Consider the following 23,583-nt stretch of genomic DNA (forward strand, 5'->3'; position numbering starts at 1 on the left):
ATGCATTCATGTAATAAATGTGTGGTATGCCCTAACATTTTCACAGGATCTCAATACACATTCACACATTGTAATTATGCTATTAAGTTTTCAAAATATTTCTTCTGCCATTCTACAGCAGTAGTATGTACATTTGTTCAATGATTAACTAACACATATTCATGCCCCTGTCATTCATATGCATGTTCATGGTTTTTGTGTTTAGATGATTGGCACAGTTTAAATATTGTCTGGTTGTACTATTGGTTACTGTACTAATAAGTTATAAGTAGTTCATTGGTTTTTTGTTTACATGTGACTCTAGTTACATATAATGTAAGTATTGTTGACTATAGGTTATTCTGATGAAGCTCTTCCACCTGAATAAGAGCAAAAGCTTAATCATCTATTCAGTGTCTGAGTTTTTATTTCCTTTCTACTAGCTCAGTATTAATTACTACGCCTAAAATAAGTCTGAATTTATATAATTAAGATTCTTCTAGTGCACGGTGTTTATTTTATATATATATATATATATATATAGATATATATATATATATATATATATATATATGTGTGTGTGTGTGTGTGTGTGTGTAATACATATATATATATATATATATATATATATATATATATATATATATATATATATATATATTATATATTGCCGGTATATGGGCCAATCAAAAAAAAAAAAAAAGCGGAGGCTGCCTGGGATTTAAACCGGCAGGGCGGGACTCTGGATCAGGCTGCTGATCTCAGGACAGTCCCGCCCAAATAGGAACGTCTGGCAACCCTGATCTCATCCTACCCTTGTATGGTTCAAGAGCTATCTGTCTTTTGGGTGTCAGTAAAATGGCAGTCTTCCCTGTCTCCGTGTCTCACAATCACTACAGGTACACCACAAGACTGTATCCTTTGTCCCCTCCTGTTCAGCATTCTCACTAACACTCTCTGCACAACCAACGTCTCTAATACAATATGCAGATGATTCCATAGTCATATGTACATCTACCAACCTGGCACATCTCCAGAAAAATTACACAGGAAGGTTTAACAGCCACTGAAACATGGCTTTGTAACTAGCAACTCATGCTGTACTCCCCCCCCCCCCCCATACCTCCCTCATGAAAAAAAATGATAAAATCCTCTGTCTCAGTAGTACAGCCATTGAAGTCACTTCTCATACCAAATTATTAGGGATGATCTTAAATTTGACCTGCATATATAAAACTTCATAAAAAAAACTCACAAAAACTGGGGAGTGATTTACAGAGCCAAAAACTTTCTCACCAACACAATTAAAATTATACTTGCACTATGAACCTCCTCCCCTTGCTACTGTATAAGCGCTTCCATCCTTACTTATCCTTACTAATCTCCAGGTAGCACAAAAATCAAAACTTGAACAGTCCTTCAATAAAATGGCTAAATTTGCAGCAAATTCTCCTTTCAGAACCAATCACTGTATAGCACTAGAAAGCCTAAATTGGTTAAAACTACCCCATCATCAGCTTCTTACCATCAGTAAAATTATCCAGCATCCATCTGCTTATCCATCACCAAATACCTTTCTGTACAACAGTTTCCAATTGGTCATTATAATTCAATGACCAAAAACTCCTCTGTCCACAAACCTATCAAATCTGTTCAGTCCTAGAGCTCCTTACCTGTATCCATCAGGTCAGTACTCTACCTCCAGTCCTTGAAAATCATTCTGAAAGACTTCCTAGCCTAAATCTGGCCCTCGTCTTGTTCAACCTCAGGATAAACTATATTCCTAAATACAAACAAGTACCTTTCATACCTTAGACCTCCTTACTTTCCCTTCTTCATTCACTTCCTTACTTCAATCAGTTTCTCTCTCTCCTGACTCTCTTTCTAAATATGTCATAACCCTGTCTGTTTTCTTATAGTTCATATTGTAATTCCCGTTCATACTGTATACTGAGTTACCTATACTTTATAAACTGGCTAAAATTTCTCCGAATCATGGTGATAAAAGTTAAATGCCTTCACACTGTCTAATTTAGTATAATTTAAACTGTAGATGTTTTTGCATTATTGTTGAAGATTGTAAAATTATTGTTTTTAAAATATTTTTAAAATACTTTGGATTTTATTTCCCAGAGCCTCCACTGAAAATGGGCCACTTATTCAGTCGGACTTTCCTTGTATTCTAATCTCAGTAAATAAACGCGTGCCTTGCCAAAAACTACCCTCACACTACCAACCTTTTGAAGGAGAGCAATGCCTGCAAGTCCTGGAGTGTATTTTAAAGCAGTCATCCATTTGACTGAGCTATGTTTGAAGCCAGATATGGAGTCATGTTCCTTGACATGCAAGAGGAAGCTGTTCTAGACCAAAGGGAGGCTCTGGGTAATGAAAACAATCTTTACATTTAGTTTTGTTTATTACCTAATGTAAATTGAGATCTCTTGCTGTAGTGATGGGTACACTATTTGACATATCCAGAAAGAGAAGATCCCTGGTAATAGGGTCTCTGAAGGCAAGGCACAGGTCTCCCCTCAACAGCCGATATAACACGCACTACAGGGGCATTGATTACAATATTCCCTTTTAGCTAGGACTTTTGAGTTCTGAGAGCTGTTTTGTTAGAAACCTCTTGTGTTTTTTTTTTTTTATGTGTCTAGCAAAATCCATGTGAAAGGGTACATTACATTTTATAACGAATCTAACCAGAGCAGAGTACAGGGGAACAATAACTTCCTTTGTTGTAGATGAGATGTCATTTGTGATTAATTGTGAGATATAGAACTGTAGTTGGTGCATGGTGATGAAAGGAGGAGCCATTGACCCAAATGCCTAAGTTTCTGATCAAAAACTCATTGGATAATGCAGTGTTATTGAGACAGTAGACATTAAGTATGTGTTGTTTTCCAAAGGAAATTATACTTTATTTCTTAATGTTAAGCTTGAACCCATGTTCATTGTACCGGTAGTTAATGCTGGTTTGTTCCATCTGAAGGGTATTTGCATCATTGGTTGATTTAACTACACCTGTCTTGCAATCACCAGCAAACTTGGTCAGCTAGATATCTTTTTCAGTGTTTGTCAGGGAAATGCCAAAAAGGAGTGGACATATTACAGAAACTTGAGAAATGTAACTAGTCACCTTTTTCCTAACTGAGGAGATATCACTGACCCTGTCAACGTGTTCTGTGCTTGAGCCAATTTGCAGTACATCTTACCACTTAGGGCCCAGTGTTTAAGGCTGTTTCAGTTTAACAATCCCATCAGTTGGGATGGTGTCAAATGCCTTTGCCAGATCCATGCAGGGAGCATGAAAAATGTTATCACTGTCCATTGCCTGCATGATCTTGTCAAAGAAGCTCATTGCATTTGTAGGTGTGACCTGTCCTTAACAAATGCAAATTGTTGTAGGTCAAGCCTGATCATAGTTTTAATGCACTGTTTCATGAGGTCAACGATGAAGCATTCCATGGATTTACAAACAAGAATAGTAAAGCTGATGGGTTTGTAGTTACCCCAAGTCAGTTGTGGGGCCACCCTTATGAAGGGGCATCACCATGGCAGTGCACTGTAACTCAGGAACATATCCTGTGGCAAGGCCTAGGTTAAACATCTTAAGGACAGGATTGGTAAGAGTAGGCTATAACTCTGTTAAACAACCCAGTGTAATATTGGGACTTACTGAAGAGGCAGTGTTGGTCTTGCAGAAAGCTTTAAGGATATAATTCTTTGAGATGGTAGGGATGAGTGACTTAGGAATATTTGGAGTGTGGATGATAGATTCAGGGGAGAAATTAGCAGCAAAACTATTAATTAGTATGTTGGTAGTGTATTAGGATTGGAATGGTAGGTACCTTTATATATACATTTGGAGCAGTGATGGGAATGATTCCATATTTGTCTAGCATTGCTAAATATGGATTAAAATTCTTAGCCTCAGAAACTAGCCTATGTTCATGGGATGCTTTGCTAGTGTTTGTACCTGCCTTCAGTTTCTTGGTATGGCATTGTACATTCTCTTTGTGATGGAGGGTTCTTACCTAAAAATGTATGTTTATGCTTTCTTTTGTATATTTTGTTGATATCTGATGACAACCTGGTGGTTTGTTGTTAAATTTGCTGCTGAGTTTGGTTCTGGTGGGGCCGGGTTACATCAAGACATTGATCTAATTGAGTGTCAATATTTTTGACATGGGGAGTTAACATGGGTGAATTTTGAGATTTTTCATACAATAATAAAAGGTGTTCTTTTTGAAGTCTCTAAAGATAGTGGTGGTGGTTACCAGTGGAGTGGATGTTATGAAGGTAAAGGTAACCAGTTTATTGTTTGACTAATAAGGGACCACTTCCAGGAGCATGAAACGTTCTAGGGCCAAGTTTGTAAGAGCTAGGTCCAGGATTTAGCTGCAACTGGAGGGAGTTTGGTCAGTTTGAGCTAGGGAGAGTCTTCCTGAAGTGTGTGCAAGCCAGAGTTAAGTAAAATATTCCACCAGGCCAAATTTCTAGAAAGAAGAATGTTGCGCTATATGAAACCTGGTCGTGGCATGACAACTTATCAAGTTTAACTGAAGCAGTCTGTACAAGGTTTAGATATTTTATAATATGTTAAAGCCAGCATCTTCTTTATGGTAAAATAAAGCACTTTTTTCAATCATTTCTGCATAGCTGATGTGAGTGATGTGACTGTCTACTGACTGAGCATGTCAGTGTTTGATAATATTCTTCACTTTGCATGTAGTGTTGCTTTTAATGCATTCTCACTGATTTGCCTCACTAGTGTTGCTTTTAAAATGCAGTGGAGTTGAGCGTAACCAGAAACCTTGTTTCACTAGTTACATACCTATTCTGCAGTGAGAACAGTTATCCCCTTTGGGAAAAAACATGTACTCGTGAATTATCAAATAGGTGGCAGTACACTAAACACCAAAAGTGTGATAAGAGACTTAGGAACACAGGTGGACAGTGGTCTCACCTTCAATAAACCACATCGCCACAACAGTCAGGAAATCCTTCTATGTGGTACACCTCATCACTAAGGGCTTTTCATCCAGAAAAAAGGAGGTAATTGTCCCACTGTACTCATCCCTCATTAGACCCATTATAGAATACAACGCCCATTTAGTATGTACCTCTCAAGACAACTGCAACAACTGGAAAGGCAGCAGAAATACCTCACTAAAAGAATGACAGGCCTAAAGCAGATGCCCTATGCTGACCGCCTTAAAAGACTCCAGCTATACTCTGTCGCATATCGTCTAATCCGAGGCGATCTCTGCTTAACATACAAGGCCATGTCAAACCCAGAGATGTTGGACATGCAACACTTAAAGAAATCCTAATCCCTCAGAGCCACACACTCCAGGGATCTAAATCTTGTCATCACAATAAGCAAAACATGCTGGAGGGATAGGTTCCTGACCCAGAGACTCCCCAGACTCTGGAATAGACTGCCCATACATGTCAAGCAGAGCACCTCTTTGGCCCTCTTCAAAAGGAACCTTGATGATTGGATGGGAGAAAAGAAATTCACCCCAGGGATCACATCATTCGCCCTGCTAGACAGAGGTCCAGGGAAGTAAATAGTGTGGGAAGAAATAGCCAGGGAATTGTTATGGCTAGGCTTTTATAGGCCCTAGGGCCAATAGCCTAGCACCAACCTATGAACAGCAATCAGATTGCATCACAAAATTGTGTAGGGCAAAGCATTACTTTGCTCTTATCTTATAGTAGAAAGAAACTGTCTCTGTAGACTTGTCTTTTAACATTCCACCTCCACCTTTCACTCTAAAATCTGCATCTGTTCCATGCTCTTTGGAATGTCTCTGTCAAATCGCTCTCCAACATCCATTCCAGTAATCTATTCATATGACCACAGGCACAATGAGCAACTGCTTGTACCAATCCAAGAAGAAGAGCATCTCTGCAGTCTTTTTCCAATGCCACCACCTCTCCCCATCCTTTCCCTTCAAGCTAATCCCACCACATCTCTATCTTCTGCAGCCATATTATGTTGCCCCCATCCCATTGATCTTTGGTGATAAGAGGTCCAACTCCTGTAATCTCTGGTTATACCCATACCCCTCAATTCCCCACACCCTTCTGGTGACTTTTCTTTGGGCTCCCTCCTGCAGACTTGTATTCCTTTCCTTAAATAGTCTTCAGAACTGCATGTTGAATTGAAAATGTGGCCTGCCCAGTGAACTCCTCCTCAGCTTAAGAGTCTGCCGCCCAGATGGTACTCCACAGGATTGTTAACCACTGCTTTGGCCATCTCACTCTAAAGCTTTTGAACCATACCAGGTGTGATGGGCACTTCAATGTCCGTTTGCTCTTTTGTTACCATCACTTCCATTCCACTCCAATTAATTCTTCACACCTGGGATGTTGGTGTCCAGATGCAGTATTCTACATTTGCCTGCAGTGAAGCTTTTCCAAGGTCTTTCTTCTACACTATAGCCTGTCAGTACTGCTGTTCTCATCTCTGTGCCATCTTTGAAGAGTTTTGCTTTAATTATGTAGTCCCACAGGCATGACAGCGTACCACTGGTTACAAGAAAAGTGGTAGTAAGCAGCATGGGAAAGGGCTTAGTCACAAAACTGCTGTGTAGTTGAAATCATAATGCTCAGTTTCAGGTGCAGGGATTGGGTCCGACTGTGGAGAGGTTAGAGTGATTGCTTAGTGCAGATGGGCATTAAAGCACAACTCTGAAAAAAAAACACCTTTATCACAGAACCAGAAGCATTAGCATTTTCGGACTGTAAGTTGTATCAGAGTGAATGCAAACTATGAGCTGGACTCTGTAATGCCAATGGGTGAAGTGCTGCTACATTGGTGACCTAGCTGCATCTTTAGCAGTCTGGTCTCTTAGACATTAAAATACCCATAAAACGTTCCGGCTTGGGAGGGAGTGTATCTGTACTTTGCATTTAGGCTGCCATCTGCTGGAGGCTAAATGACGGAGCAAAGTAACAGCTTAGCAGTGTGAATTGCTATTGACAGGAGCGCCACACTGTTGTCCAGATCTAGTTCATGTGATCAAACCACATTGTTAAAACCCAGCAACATCATATTCGTTGCTGCCCAGTCCTTGTAGTGAGCTACTGTTGAGGTTAACTCCCTGAAGAGTCAAGAGCCCACCTGGCAAAGGGTTACATCTAAGGTATCCAGTATGGGCAACTGCAGGATCCAGGGAGTGATGAAATGGCAAACAGGGAAACCAGGAACAAAGAGCCTTGAGAATGCATGGGGTCGGACTGTGTATGTATTTGCATGCTCACACACACATACACACACACGTATATATTATATATATATATATATATATATATATATATATATATATATATATATATATATATATATATGTAACGTGTATACATTCAGACATTTATAATAGCTTTTGATTAGCTTTATTGATGCTATAGTGATTTTTTTTGATACATTCATGATCACACCACATACTGATTATGGAAAGCCAGTTGACTCAGCAGTACCAGAGGTGTGCAAGGAACTTCATGAAATGTTCACCTCTTTCTAATAGCACATGCCTGCCTTTGTTTCATAGCATCTGACTGCCCTTCAGACAGTTTTCATTCTTTAATCAGGCGAGCCGTTTCCCTTTCTCTGGGAGTGTGTCTCTGTATTTAGCTGGCACTGCCTTTCTGCCTCTGGCAGAATGCATCAGCTTTTGTGTAATTGTATATTCTTTTTGTCTGAGCTTTATTGAAAAGAACTCAACTTTATCTGGCAAAAACTGCAGGGTGGTGAACTGACAAGTCTGCTTCATGATAAATACAGTGTAGAAATTGCATTTTTATACATTACTTAAACCCACAATCTGTACTTCTGCTTGCTCAGATCCTCAGATCCTGTTAAGCTATATGTTTCCAGGAGTGGGAGGCAAGAGCTGGGTTAATTACTGCTATCTGGCAGGAATTGGGTAGTTTTATATGTTTCTTCCTCCACTAATACCCCCTGCCCTGTGGTAGTTGAGGTCTCTCTCCCTTCAGCTGTGTACCCATCAAGAGCTACCAAAGTGGCTTCAAGACACACACTCGTACTGCAGCTGCAGAGCTTTGAACTTGCTCTCGGTGGCCCATTTTCTTCTTGCTGAAATAGGCTGCTTATTACCATCTACCTTAACCAGCTCATCCAATGTATGAGTTTGCTCGCTGAATTTTAGTGACTGGAGCTGCAGTCAGAATGTCATCTCTGTACCTCAGAAAGCTAAGTATTTAATGTCTGTTTCTTCAGCTAGTCATTCAGATTGTACATCTGAGTTTGTCATTTGCACTTGGCATAAAGAGAAGGCTTTGCCGTCATGGCGGCCATCTTATTTCCTTCACCAGTATTCCATAATAGTGAAAAATAGCTCCTTAATGGGCAATTTATTCACATAGAGTCTTGGTGTTTTGTGAAGCAGTGACATGTTTACCTGACTGGTTCTTGGAAGTCAGCCTGGCATTAACAATGACTTCAGATTTTGTGTTATCTATATTAATTCTTTGAAACATTATCTTTATTTCTATCTAGCAGATTGCATTGCTGTAATGCTTATGTAGAACTATCTGTTGGTAGCTTTCACAGTAAAAAGTGGCTTTATCACTGAGATTGGTAGATCTGTACACATCTTACACTTGAGCACATTTCAGTCTTTCCATTCATACAGTTTCCTGATGAACGTCTTCAACTGCTGTTTAGGTAATGGTATTGAACGAAGGATGGAGAAGCCACAGAAATGTGACTGGAGTGTTGCATGAGATAGAGTTAGCTAGCCATAGCACCCATGGTGATGAGCTATATTTTGCATTTTTCCACCACCTCTAAACCCCTGTTTTTCTATATTTGAAGTGTCTGTTCTTGATCCAATCTTTTTCACTCCATTGTTTGTATCATTACTAGGTCTGCATTTGCCACTGTTGGTGTTATTGACCTGTATATAAACCTTTCACTGGAAAGAAACTATTTATCAGTAAGAATTATTCTGCTGATTTACAGAGGACCTTCATTTGTGTGGATAAAACCTGCCAACATTGCATAGGCTTAGACTGTTGAAGTTTGTATAGCAGATAAACAAAATAAAACTCAAACCAAGTAAAACCAAAAGTCCACGAGAGGCTAATGACACACCAACAAGAACGGCAAAGAACAGCAAAATAGCGTATACAGATTTATTATCCGCTTTCGTACCAAACTTCATCAGAATAAGTACAAATATTTTTATTTTTTACTAAGTTTTGTATTAGGTTTTGTTAGTTTAAATATTTAATTGATTATTTAATTGTTTGATTAATCACATGGTTGCATTGTAGTATTTAAGTAGGATTTTTTAATATGTGTACTTATTCTGATGAAGTTTGGTACGAAAGCGGATAATAAATCTGTATACGCTATTTTGCTGTTCTTTGCCGTTCTTGTTGGTGTGTCATTAGCCTCTCGTGGACTTTTGGTTTTACTTGTATAGCAGATATTTTGGTTTACAGGCACCTCTGTACATTCTCTAATTTATAATTTCCATGTGTCCCTCAAAGAAATGTTTTTAAAATACAATTACTACTAAATTTGTGACTGACAATTTACTGCCACTGGTATAATCCTTATGAAAAAATTAAGCTAGAGAGTGGGTTACATCTCAGAATTTCTTCTTCTTCCATTCACCTTGAATAAACTGTGTGAGCTTGGATGTGTTGCATAAATTGTAGAAGATGTTCTTCATCTCACATTGCTGCAGTCCTTACATATGGGGTAGTCCGCTGTCCTCGGTCGGCCCGAATACCAAAGTATTAGGCTGACGTCGGTCAAGGCACTTAAAACTGACATCAGGACGTCAGGGTACAAAAGCGCATGACCGACGTCATTTCCTCAGTCTTTTTTGCCGCATGGTCCGATGCAGAAGCAGCGTTGCAAGTGCCGTTCGGCGTTCTGAAATTTTTCGAATTTGGAGTTTCAGACCGAATCCAAGTTGGCCAAGTACTCGTTGGGAATATTTTGTTTTTTCTTGCCTCAGTGTTTTACCGGAGGTCAGAAAAAGTGAATAACTGTATTTCTTGTGGGAAACAGATACCGCATAGGGATTATCATTCTTTGTGTATTCCTTGTTTGGGGCCTGAGCACGACGTTGTTGGGTGTCGCTTTTGTGCTAGGTTCAATAAACGCACTATTGCGAAGGTTAGATTGTGCTAGGCTGGTCTTTGGGAAGCGGTGCAATTATAATATGCCGCCGGATTCTCCGGCGCCTGCTTCATGAAGAAGCGCAAAGACAAAGCAGTTAAACCCAGGCAAGATGAGTCGCCCGTCCAGGACGCCGGTTCTTTAGAGGTTTCAGTGGAACCGGTGGTTCCGACGGAGACTTCTCTGGAGTCTCAGGGGGAGACTTTGATTTTGCAGGAGGTGGTCTCTCAGGAGGCAGGTCAGGCTGAAGGGGCTTCTCAAGTTACTGTACTCCCCTCCCTTCCTAGGGTGGTTAGGCCTTCTCCTTCTGTTTCCAAGGCTTCTCCCAGAGGCAGGCCAGTTTTAGCTTCTGTTGGTGTCACTCCTAGTTCAGCAGGGTCTGTGCCTAAGAAGCACATGCTTAAAATGGCAGAAGATTTGATTACTCTGATTAGAGGTTCTTTGCCCTCCTGATAAGAGGCCTAGGGTGGAGCCAGAGTTGGGAAGTTTTGAGCAGGCTTCGGATGTTTCAGAGTCTTCAGCTGAAGACTTGCAGGAGTACTCTCCTTATTCTGATTCTGATGCAGATGATTCCACTCCTTCTGCTTCTCCTCCAGAGGATTTATCTTTTCAGAGACACTTCATTCTATGAGGGAACATTTTAAGTGGGAAGGTCAGGACTTCTCTGATTCTCGGAAAAGGCTTAGGGAATTTTGCTGTTACCCCAGCATAGGCCCTTGGCTATACCCCTGTTCTGGATGTTGTGGAAGATGTGTTTGCAGAGGCTTCGCTTAATCCTGATTCTCTGCCTCCTGCTCCTGTTAAACCGGATAGGTATTACAGGGTGCCTGAGGCTCATAAATATCTTTATAAGAGTCCTAGGGCGGACCCAGAAACTATTAGTCAGGGACCTAAGGGTGTCAAGGCCTCTGTTGTAAAAATCCGGTTCCTCTAGATAAAGAAGCCAGAGCTTTGGATAGATGGGGAAAGAAGGTCTATACATCTTCTACCTTAGCTATGAGGGCTTTGAATTGCCAGTTTCATATGTTGAAATATCAAAACTTTCTTCTTTCTCAATTGAAGTCTAAGGTGGATGCTCTGGAAGGCATTGAGTGTAAAGAATTACAAGATTTGGTGCATGTCTCTGAACAGGTGGGTAAGCATTCATTACAGTGTGGTTTTGATGCTGTGCAGGCCTCATCTAGGGTGGCTGCCACTGGCTCAGTTCTTCGCAGGCACGCCTGGCTGAAGGATCAGAATTTATCTGACCATGTTAAGACAAGGATTTTGGATGCTCCTTTGCAGTCTGATGTGTTGTTTGGTTCACCTGTGGAGTCAGTCTTGAAGAAAATGGAAGACAAGGCTAAGTCTATGCAGGCTGTTAAAGATTTTTTGCAAGTTCAGCCTCCGAAGTTTAGTAGGAATTGGCCTGCTAAGGGGTGGACGTATCCTTCTTATGATTCTCAGTCTAGGGGTAGATCTAGACGTGGTAGGGGCAGAGCTCAGAGTTCTTTCAGGCCTAGAACAGGGAGTTCACCTGCACAATCTTCGGGTGAGGGCAGGGGCCAGTCCTTTCGTAAACAGGCCCAATGACCTACTTTTCCAGCTGCCAGATCCTTCTTGCCTGGCAGTACCTTTGGGAGGAAGGTTAGCACTCTTCAAGGAAAATTGGATGTTGATTACCCAAGACAAATGGGTATTGGATATCATACACCAGGGTTACAAGTTTTATTTCCATACCTTGCCTCCTTTCAAAGGCATGCCGGACGTTACTCCTCAGCAAAGACTAGAGGCTCACAAACAAATTTCTCTACTACTTCAAATAGGGGCCATACAACCGGTCCCTCTGCCAGAAGTGGGCCTAGGATTTTATTCTCGCCTGTTTTTAGTACCAAAGAAAGGAAACACGTGGAGACCAATTTTGGATTTATCTATCCTCAACACATATCTGGACATTCCCAAGTTCAAAATATTGACGTTACAACAGCTTTTACCTCTGCTGGGCAAAGATCACTGGATGGTGACTCTGGATCTCAAGGAAGCTTACCTTCATGTTCCTATCAGGCCCAGTTGCAGGAAGTATCTGCGTTTTCGGGCTGGGACTTCACATTATCAGTTCTCTGCATTGCCCTTTGGCTTATCTACTGCGCCCAGAGTGTTCACGAAGGTTATGGCTCCAGTGGTAGCTTTCTTCAGGCTAAGAGGAATACAAATCTATCCTTATTTGGATGATTGCCTGATTCTGGCCCAAGAAAAGGACGAACTTCTTCATCATTTACAGTATGTGATGGCAGTGTTAAGATGCCTGGGGTATTCTGTGAACGAAATAAAGTCCAGTCTAGTACCCTCTCAGGACATGTGCTTTCTGGGTGTGAGACTGAATACAGCAGCCCAGATGGCCTTTTTGACCCCGGACAAACAAAAGAATCTTTCTCTTTACTTCCACCAATTGTCTCATCAGTCCAGGCTGACTGCAAGGACAGTCCTTCAAGCCTTGGGGTTCATGGCATCTTGTATTCTGGTACTTCCCAATGCCAAACTGCATATGAGGAAGCTACAGTGGTATCTCAAGAATGTATGGACACAGCACTGCCAAGATTTGGACACTGTCATTCAGATAATACCTTGCATTCAAAAGGAATTTTTGTGGTGGGCTCAGGAATGTCACCTAAACAAGGGACTCTCTGTGACCCGCCAGAGGCGAGTCAGATTTTAACGACAGATGCCTCAGACAAAGCTTGGGGAGCTCATCTAAATGGAAAATGGGTACAAGACACGTGGCCTGCCAGACTTCAACATCTACATATCAACTTGAAGGAGATGTTAGCAGTCCAATTTGCATTGATAGCTTTCAAGGATTTACTTCTTCCAGGGCAGGTGTTGATTCAAACAGACAACACAACTGTCATGTGGTACATCAACAAGCAAGGGGAACGCATTCTTATCCTCTATGCAGACAAGCAATGATTTTGTGGGAGACTGCTCTCAGTTTACAGCTAAATCTTCAGGCAAGGTTTCTGCCAGGAGCACAGAACTCCTTAGCAGATGTGTTGAGCAGACAAATTATGGATCCCCACGAGTGGAAATTGGATCCTCATGTATTTCAGAGATTGACAGTGTTATGGGGAACTCCAGACATAGATCTGTTCGCTTCTCCACTAAATTACCAGCTGCCAAAGTTTTGCACAAAAGGTTTCATCCCACAGCTTGGAAAGTGGATGCTCTCTCATTCAATTGGAGCAATCTTCACGTGTATGCCTTTCCACCTCTGCCTCTCCTCCCAAAGGTACTGCTGAAGGTCAGACAGGACAAGCCAAACATGATTTTAATAGCTCCAGATTGGCCTCGACAGCACTGGTACCCATTACTGAGAAGTCTGGTACAGGAGCCTCCATGGCCTTTGCCTTCGATTCCTCACCTGCTGTCTCAGGAGAACAGTCATTTACTCAATGTCAAACTTCATTCTCTACATCTGACAGCCTGGCATATTCTGTTTTAAACCCTGGAGGGTCTCAGCTTCCACAACAAGTTTTGAATGTTATTTTGGAGGCCAGAAGGCCTAGTACAAGGAAAGTTTATGCAGATAAATGGAGGAGATTTTTATTTTGGAGTACAGCAAAGGACTTTGATGTTTCTAAACCTAATTTAAGTGTTGCGCTTCAATACCTTACTGAGTTATTGGACAAAGGTTTGTCCTTCTCCTCTATAAAGGTTCATGCTGCAGCAATTTCTGCTCACTATGACTGTGACCCACCATTATTTTCTCAGCCTTTGTTTAAGCAATTCCTTAGAGGGGCAAAGAATATAAGACCCCCACGAAGAGCTCCTACTCCTGCTTGGGATCTCAATTTTGTGTTGGAGAAACTCACTCTACAACCTTTTGAGCCTGCAGCATCGGCAGAGTTGAAATATTTATCATGGAAGACTGCTTTTTTGTTGGCCATTACCTCTGCGAGAAGGGTTTCTGAATTACAGGCCCTTATGGCAGTTGAGCCTTTCTTAATTTTCCACAAGGATAGGGTGTCTTTGCGTACTAACCCTTCTTTTATGCCTAAAGTGGTCTCTAGTGTGGCTTTAAACCAAACTATTCATTTGCCTACTTTTTATGCAAACCCCCAAAATAAAGGGGAAAGGATTTTGCACACTTTGGATATACACAGACAGTTGCGATATTATTTGAGCAGAACTAAAGGGTTCAGGCAGTCTCAGCAGTTGTTTGTTTCTTTTGCTTTGGGTTCTCAGGGCAAACCTGTTTCAAAACAAACTATTTCTAAGTGGATTGGTTTTTGTATTGCTTTCTGTTATTCCCATCATTGTAAGGAGATTCCAGCTGGGATTAGGCCTCATTCCACTAGGGCTACTGCCACTTCTACAGCTTTTTTAAGGTGGGTGGCTACTAAAGATATTTTGGAAGCAGCTACTTGGAGTTCAGTGCATACTTTCTCTAAGCATTACCACCTTCCACTTTACTCTAAATCTAGGGCTGGATTTGCCACTGCAATTTTACAGGGCATTTTGGCAGCTCCTAATGCTTTATAGTGTTGCCATCCTCCCTTACCTCTGCTTTGGGATTCTACCCATATGTAAGGACTGCAGCAATGTGAGATGAAGAACATAGTACAGTTTTGTACCTACCATAAATGTAGATGTTCGAAGATCCACATTGCTGCAGTCCAATTTACCCTCCCTCCTTCCCCTCTGTTGTTGAAGGTGGTGGTGTGGTTTGTGTTGTACATATTGTAAATATGGTTAGTGCACGGGTGGTTGGTTAGTTTTTGCTAGCTTTTGGCTTTGGCCTTTCTTGTTAGGGCCTTCTGACATCTGGGGCAAGAAAAGACTGATGAAATGACGTCGGTCATGCGCTTTTGTACCCTGACGTCCTGATGTCAGTTTTAAGCACCTTGACCGACGTCAGCCTAATACTTTGGTATTCGGGCCGACCGAGGACAGCGGACTACCCCATATGTAAGGACTGCAGCAATGTGGATCTTCGAACATCTACATTTATGGTAGGTACAAAACTGTACTTTTTCCTTCCCCCAAATTTTACCCACTTTAGTTCAGTGTTATGATAATGTAGACTAGCAAAATTAAATCGGTGACCTGTGTTGTGTAGGGTGCAGATTATTGTAGTGTAATGCCAGTAGTGGTTCATGCTCGGAAGTAGAACAAGCCTGAGGAGCAATCACTTTGGCTGCAAATCATATAATAAGAATGCAGATGGTACACCTAAATCCCATGGAAATAAAACAGGGAGATCTAACATTGAGGACCCTAAAATAAGTCTTTGGTTATGTTCATCCTTGTCATCAACTGGAATTAGATCCATTTCTGGAAGATCCCATATTTATGAATTTGTATGCATATTCTAGTGCACATCATATCAAGCACTGGATATGCAAGCTTATTCGCCCCCAGAGCCCACCAGTTTTTGTCACTCACGTGTCACACCATGTTTTTTATCAGTGAAGTTCCTGCATTTGCAAGCCTTATGTAGAAGTTGTCGTTCCATGCTGGCAGTGCAATTACCAGTATAGAGAGACACCAACATTGCCTGTCCTATTTAGGACAGGAGAACAGTCAGTCATTATCAAAAGTACCCAAGATTCAACCCTATCACTCAGGGATGGAGGGATACTCTTTGCTTGCCTCTTAACTAAAATACATTGTCACTCAGACCAAAGCTCAGGGGGTATGTCAAGGTCTCAGAGTCTTGGCTATGTAATTTGGTACCCAGAGTGTTGCCCCCCCCCCAATGAAGTTGAAGGCTTAACTTGGATTCTGTCTTTCACCTCTGCAGAGAAGAGGAGAGTATAGAATATGTGTTTTGGCATTGACTTTGGAGGATGTCCCATGATGCTGGTCTCACTCAGTTTCTGGATGACTGAACGTCTTTCAACTTGATCTGCAAGAGCTGCAGCTTCAGTCACTAAATCTTGGATTGAAGGAACTCAAGGCTGATGTGTGTTCTCCAAGGATTTCCCTTCATATCTCTTAAGATCCAGATTACCCTGGTTGAGAAGGGGAACTGGGCCATTACATACCAGGGTTTACAGTTCAAGGCCTAAACATTAAGTAGATATTTGATGTCTGGTAGCGTAAGTGTGGATTCAGGATTGTACCCTTAGGAGGTGCAGTCTGGTGGCAGCACTGGGCCGGCCAGTACAGGCCTCTCTCTCCACGTCACACCATCTTTGACAGATTTGCACTCACAGGATCCTTCTCCACTGAGTATGCAAAAGGCTTCAACTGCATGTTAACCTTGTTGCTAAACAGTTCCCTTCTGAAAATTTAATTTCTCATTTATTCCCCTATGCAGAATACTAATAAATGTATTGGCAATGTCAAGATAATAAGCATCAGATACTATTAGTTTATTAGCACGTGGTGTTAAATCTTCAAAAATATGGGTTTCAAAAAGCAAGGTTACCTCTTAACATACAAATAATGTTGCCTTTCTAAAAGAAGTAAGACCGTTGTCATTTGTGGGTACATTCCATTATGCCCATTTCCATGATTTTATACTGAGAGCTGGTCAAACTGATTGGCATAAATTTCATTTTGTTTGCTATGATCCCCCTTCCTCAGTCAACAGGCTACCACCACAGAAAAGGGATGTGCCTGCATACTGGTGTTTTGTTTAATGTGACTGATCAGGTTTTAGTTACTTCGCTCTGCAGTACAGCTTTCACATGTAATGTTTGCAAATCCTTTTTTTCCAGAGTAGTTTTTAAACCTCATTTTAGTGTATAGTTGTGTTTTATCTGACTGATCTTGCAGTAAAGTGTAACTTCTAACCTGCTGCATTTGTGATTAGTGAGCTTGCTGTTGCTGTGTTGTTTATTTCTTTCTGGACAGCTGTGAAGGTGTTTTCATTTTCCTCTTCCTTTTATAAGACACTGACGCCATTCTGTTTTTTTCCTAACGGTAGAATGTTAAATGAAAGAATAGTAGCAACTGGATGTAAATTTATTTGTTTTAATTACGGTGAAATATGATTGTGTGCACAGACAGGTAAAATTTTCTGTTTGCAAAGAAATGATCGCTAATATTCCATTGTTTTGTATAGCAAAGATATTGCATAGCATTTCATTGCCTTAGTTTATGCCATACAAAAGGCAAAAATTTCTTTCTTTTTTCTTGTCTTCCTATCTATTTCAGTAGTCAGTTTAGCAAAGCTAGTCACAGATAGCTTCGTTTGTTGGAACAGCCTCAGTCAAACTCACTTTCTTGTCTTTCTAGATTAATGGTGTTGTGACTGAGAACATGTCCCTGGCAGACACAAAACGATTGATCGAAAAATCTGAAGGAAAGCTGGACCTCTGGGTTTTAAGAGATAATCAGCAGATCTTGGTAAGCCTTCCTGAGATGCACGACAGCGATGCATACAGCTCAGATGAGATAGAAGGTATGTGACAAACTTGAAGGTATTAAACCTGTTTAATGTGAACATTTATCTCTGCTTTTTGGATGTGGACCTCACCAAATTACTTTAGCTTACTAAACTCTGTATTAGATTTGCACCAGAAAATAAAACAAACCGTAATAATACAATAATGGAGTTAATGAATTAATGATCAATAAAGATGGTCAAAGTGGCAAAGAACAAGGCGTCATAGAACCTGTAACGGTTTCTGGAAAGTGATTCAATAGGTGGTACAAATAACCTCTTATCAGGTTTCAAGATAAGCAACAGAAAGATAAAGAAGGTGGTCTGCAGACACCATTCATCATCTTCTTCTTTCGGCTGCTCCCGTTAGGGGTCGCCACAGCAGATCAACTGTTTCCATTTCTTCCTGTCCTCTGCATCTTGCTCTGTCACCTGCATGTCCTCTCTCACCACATCCATAAACCTTATCTTAGGCCTCCCTCTTTTCTGTTTACCTGGCAGCTTCATCCTTAGCATCTTTTTCCCAATATACTCTGCATCCCTCCTCAGCACATGTCCAAACCAACGTAATCTTTCCTCTCTGGCTTTGTCTCCAAACCTTCCAACCTGGGCTGAGCCTCTAATATACTTATTCCTAATCCTGTCCATCCACGTCACACCCAGTGCAAATCTTAATATCTTCAGCTCTGCCACATCAAGCTCTGTCTCCTGCCTTTTTGTCAATGCCACTGTCTCCAACCCATATAACATAGCTGGTCTCACTACCCTCTTGTAGATCTTCCCTTTCACTCTTACTGGTACTAGTCTGTCACAAATCACTCCTGACACACTTCTCCACCCACTCCATCCTGCCTGTACTCTCTTCTTCACCTCTCTTCCACACTCACCATTACTCTGAACTGTTGATCCCAAGTACTTAAACTCACCCACCTTTACCAACTCTACTCCCTGCATCCTCACCATTCCTCTATCCTCCCTCTCATTTACACACACATATTCTGTCTTAGTCCTGCTGACCTTCATTCCTCTTCTCTCTAGAGCATATCTCCACCTCTCCAGGGTCGTCTCCACCTGTTCCCTACTCTCACTACAGATCACAATGTCATCTGCAAAAATCATAGTCCACGGGGACTCCTGTCTGATCTCGTCTGTCAACCTGTCCATCACCATTGCAAATAAGAAAGGGCTCAGAGCTGATCCTTGATGTAATCCCACCTCCACCTTAAATGCATCCGTCACTCCCGCCGCAGACCTCACCGCTGTCACACTACCCTCGTACATATCCTGTACCACTCTTACATACTTCTCTGACACTCTCGACTTCCTCATACAATATTACAACTCCTCTCTAGGCACCCTGTTGTATGCTTTCTCTAAATCCACAAAGACACAATGCAACTCCTTCTGACCTTCTCTGTACTTTTCCACCAACACTCTCAGAGCAAACATCGCATCTGTAGTGCTCTTTCCTGGCATGAAACCATGCTGCTGGTCACTAATCACCTCCCTTCTTAACCTAGCTTCCACTACTCTTTCCCATAACTTCATGCTGTGACTGATCAGTTTAATCCCTCTGTAGTTACTACAGCTCTGCACATCACCCTTATTCTTAAAAATTGGTACCAAGCATTTTTCTCCATTCCTCAGGCATCCTCTCACTTTCCAAGATTTCATTAAACAATCTAGTTAAAAACTCCACTGCCATTTCACCTAAACACCTCCATGCTTCCACAGGTATGTCATCTGGACCAACAGCCTTTCCGTTCTTCATCCTCTTCATAGCTATCCTTACTTCCTCCTTGCTAATCCACTGCACTTCATGATTCACTATCCGCACATCATCCAACCTTCTTTCCCTCTCATTCTCTTCATTCATCAGCCCCTCAAAGTACTCTTTCCATCTGCTCAACACACTCTCCCCGCTTGTGAGTACATTTCCCTCATTATCCTATCTGCAGACACCATTCATAACAGATGGTAACCGCAATCTGCATACCAGGTCAGAGAGCATCAGGGGCAGCTGCATGAAACTTCTGAGTGAGGAAAACCCCACAGAAGGTGTAGTGATACATCTATCACCTATGATGATAGCAGGAAAACCTACCCAAGTAGTAGTAGTATTAAGTGCACTTGGGGAAACTTAAGTCAAGGAAAGCTCTAGGCATGAATGAAATCACATCCTATTGTGATAAATAAAATGTTTGGTATATTTGATGAGAAATGGCTCCTAAATCTAGTTATTGCAGTAAGATGAGAAAGGCATATCCCGGGCAATTGGAGAATGAAGCATTCTAGTGCCATTGATTACAAGAATAAAGGGGACATTCACAGCTGCAGGTAGTACTAAAATATCAATCTCTCAAATTCCTGTTACACTGTCACACTGCATGAAAGTGTTGGAGGGGTGACTGATAAATGAATACACAGAGTAGTAGAAAGTAAGATGGGAGATGAGCAGTTAGTATTCAGAACAGGATAAGTATAATTAACCCATTATTTACGGTGATAATGGAGAAGAAACTGGAGAATAGGGAAGAGTCCAAATGGACATTCCTAGATGTGAAGAAAGGCATATGACGATGTCCCAGGAAAGCAGATTTTGGGCAGTGCTGTCATGGTTTATAGGTACTTATTAGGATATTGAGGATCTTTAGAAGACTAGCCCTTCATTCTCTTGAAGTTTAGTCCTTATAGTTTAAGTAAGAATAACCCAGAGCAGGGCAGTACATTTACATGTTACCCCTATCCATAAATGGCAAGGGTGCTAAACCAGGGCTGAATTTTTGGTTTCCCATGCAATTGACCGAGTTGTTTGAATAGGGTTAGGGAGGTTCTTTGCTTTATGTGGAGCAGAAGATTATTCTAAAGAAGTGGTATTCTCTGTGATTTTATATCTATCTATATATATATATATATATATATATATATATATATATATATATATATATGATGTATATCCTACATATTGTTTGTTTCAGAAGTGATTAAGATCTCTTCAGTGGGTGATTGTTCCACCGTTGGACTTTGGGATGTGCAGTTGGTCAGAAAAGAAAGTCTGAGGCTCTGTACATGAAACAGATATCACCTCTTAGTTTGCTTGATGGTGAGAAGAGGGACAAGACTTTGGTCATTGTGGTTTCTGTGATTTAAGCCACTGATTTTTTGAGAAACCATTGTGGTTGAAGTTGTGTTAAGTGTTGGACAGGTAGATACTGAAGGGGGCAATTATACTCAATGATCTGCCAAGTACAGTGGAATGATCACATCCCTGGAAGTAGACTCCATATTCTTACTAATAAGCTATGCAATGAAAAAGGATTTTTGTTACAATAGTGGATACATGATTGAGAGACAGATTGTTGTGCACATAGCTTCCCAGGTCTCTAACTACCAAATCATTTTTCAGGGGTGTGTCATCTTTGTGAATGCTATAGGGGATGTCATGCTTGCCAAAGGAGACAGTTATGTATTTTTTGGCATTTAGTTTTAGTCTGTGGTTATGACTCTAGTTATTTGTTAAGGCCATCTTGGAGGACCATGGTGTCCTCTGGACAGTTTGATGGCATCAAATATACAGTCATCGGCAAACTTGGTGAGCCATAATACATAGAGTAGTAGAAGTCAAATTCCAAGAACATTGGTAGATTTGGTGCAAGCTATATATGAGGATTCTCTTACAGGCTTATGAACAGTGTTCTGACTCGGATAAGGATTCTCACTGCGAGAGTGGTGTGTGCATTAGAGTTCAGATCTAAGCTCACTTCTGTTCATATTGATGATGAATTACACCAGCCAACAGATCTGTATGTAGATGATTTGGCAGTATAGACAGACTCTAAGAACTACAGCAATTGATAGGGTACTGGAATTTAAAGGTGTAGGCATGTGGGATGAAACTAAGTACAGACTGGACAGTGGTTATGACAGCAAATTGGGGAAAATCAGAAGAAGCTGAAAACTAATGTAGTAATCTTCTTTCGGATTTTCCAGGTTAGGGGTCGCCACAGCGGAACTCCGTTCCGCTAATGATTGGTAGTTGATTTTTATGTGCCGAGTTACCATCCCTGACGCACAACCTTCAACGAAGGTACGCCCATTCACGCATGTCTCCACGCAGAAGATACCCTAGCTGAAATTCGAACCGGACAGCGCCTTACTGTGAGGTGACAACGCTACCACAGCACCACCATCATGGGTACAAGCTGAAAACTAATGTAAAGGGGGCCTTAACCACACCTCCCAGATACCTGAAGCTGTTAACCTAATCCAGTATTTTCCCTTTTACGTAAGCTGAAAACTAATGTAAAAGGGAAAATACTGGATTAGGTTAACAGCTTCAGGTATCTGGGAGGTATGGTTAAGGATAAAAGGAATATAAATGAGGCGATAAGAGGTGCGGCAGTCAACTAACACAAAGTGTCAAGGATGGCATGTGACAGAAAAGTACTAGTGAAACTGAAAAGTCATGTGTACTAAATAAACTGTGGTGTGAGCAGTGGGACAGGTGAATAAATGAAGACATGAATGTTTGAGGCCAGAGTAGCTCCAATTGCAGAGAAGGTCAAGGAGAACAGATTGCAGGGGTGTGAACACATGCATGAAATAAGAATTGTATTTGGTAAAGCAGATTTGGGAAAGACTGGTAGAAGGCAAGAGGTGGTTAAGACTACAGGCAAGTGATTGACTGATTTTGAGAGAGATCTACAACAACTGAATATGAATCTTGAAGGTGAGAAAGAGGCATTGAATTGAGAGGTGACAAAAGGGCGATATTGTAGTTGAGGGCCTCACCAGATGCGCAGTAGCAGGCCCCACCCAAAACCCACCCCCCCTGATATGTCATTCATAAATATGCATTCCCTCCGAATGTACAACCAAAGAAAAAGTGCACTGGCATTGTAATATGACAGTAAATGTAACAGTAAACTGTTAAACCAACATCTGTAATTGACACGTTTTATTGCACTAATATATATTATAATCAGCAAAGAAATGAAACCGTCAAAACACGTCATCAGGCTTTTTACTGTGTATCATTATAGTTCTCTTTGTCAGAGTCTGAATGCGATGGTTCACTGTCCCAATTAATGTCTAAACGGACTCTTTTTTTGGTGCAGATGTCACAGCCGACTCTTCCTCAGTATCATTGGCAGGACCTTTTACTTAGAACAGCTTTCCTGCGCGATACTGTATTAACCGTTTGTGTGCATTTAATATTTTCATATCATGTATGCACGAGCAAATTAAATATGCAGACCGGGTTGTCACTCAATTTGCGACACGCCCACTTCTGCGAGAAACGAACTAGTGAGGCCCTCAACTACAATATCGCCACAAAAGTTGATGCAACACTCAGTGCCATGTAAAATGGTAAAAAGAGGGATGGTGATGATTAATATGACTGAAAGAAAAGAACGGTTTTGACCTACGAATGCTTTGTTTGGGATTTAAGTAAAAGTTTGCTGAATTTTTCAATAAACGCATCTTTATACATTTTATGTTACTTTATCTTATATATCACTGTGGGTAAGTTTCCATGCCTTGTGCTGGGCCTTCCAACCAGGACCCTTATGTTTTTGTCATATTTATACTCCTGGTGTTTTCCTTTTCAGTGTTTTATGATATTAGTATTTTTCTTCTCTTCGCGTGTTTGCCTCCTTTCCTTAGGTGTGTCATGACTTGGATCATCCATAACTAGGAAATTCTGTATGTACTTCCACAAACACTGAATACAAAACTAAAAACCAGTAACGGTAAGGTTATGTGCAGTAAAGTTTGGGGAAAAAATTCCCATAAATGCTGTAATCATAGGCATTTGGCTTGAATAAAAGTGTACATACGTAATTGGTCAGGCCTGGACAAATTTTCTTTACAGACTTTAATTAGGAGGTGGTTTGTTGGCATAATGGTTAAGGTGTTTACCTTACAGAGACGAGATGCAGGGTTTGATTCTCACATGGGGTAATTGGCTAGGCTTAAAATGGCCCACACAAGCAATTACCTAGTACTAATCTGTGAACTGTGATGTGTAATTTAAGTCAGCAAAATAGTTATCTAAAGTTGTTTT

At 41.0% G+C, this 23,583-nt stretch overlaps 1 protein-coding gene across 1 annotated transcript in view; it reads left to right on the forward strand.

The window, feature by feature from the left end:
- Positions 1-23,583, forward strand: part of TJP3 (tight junction protein 3) — a gene marked incomplete at its 5' end in the record, with an annotated part of 839,650 nt that overhangs the window by 332,540 nt on the left and 483,527 nt on the right. The window contains 1 exon segment of the mRNA XM_044053884.1: positions 17,369-17,534. Coding sequence (XP_043909819.1) covers positions 17,369-17,534 — 166 coding nt within the window.

Source organism: Protopterus annectens, chromosome 13.part0, assembly GCF_019279795.1.
Source record: "Protopterus annectens isolate FY-2018-M chromosome 13.part0, PAN1.0, whole genome shotgun sequence".
NCBI lineage: Eukaryota > Metazoa > Chordata > Ceratodontiformes > Protopteridae > Protopterus > Protopterus annectens.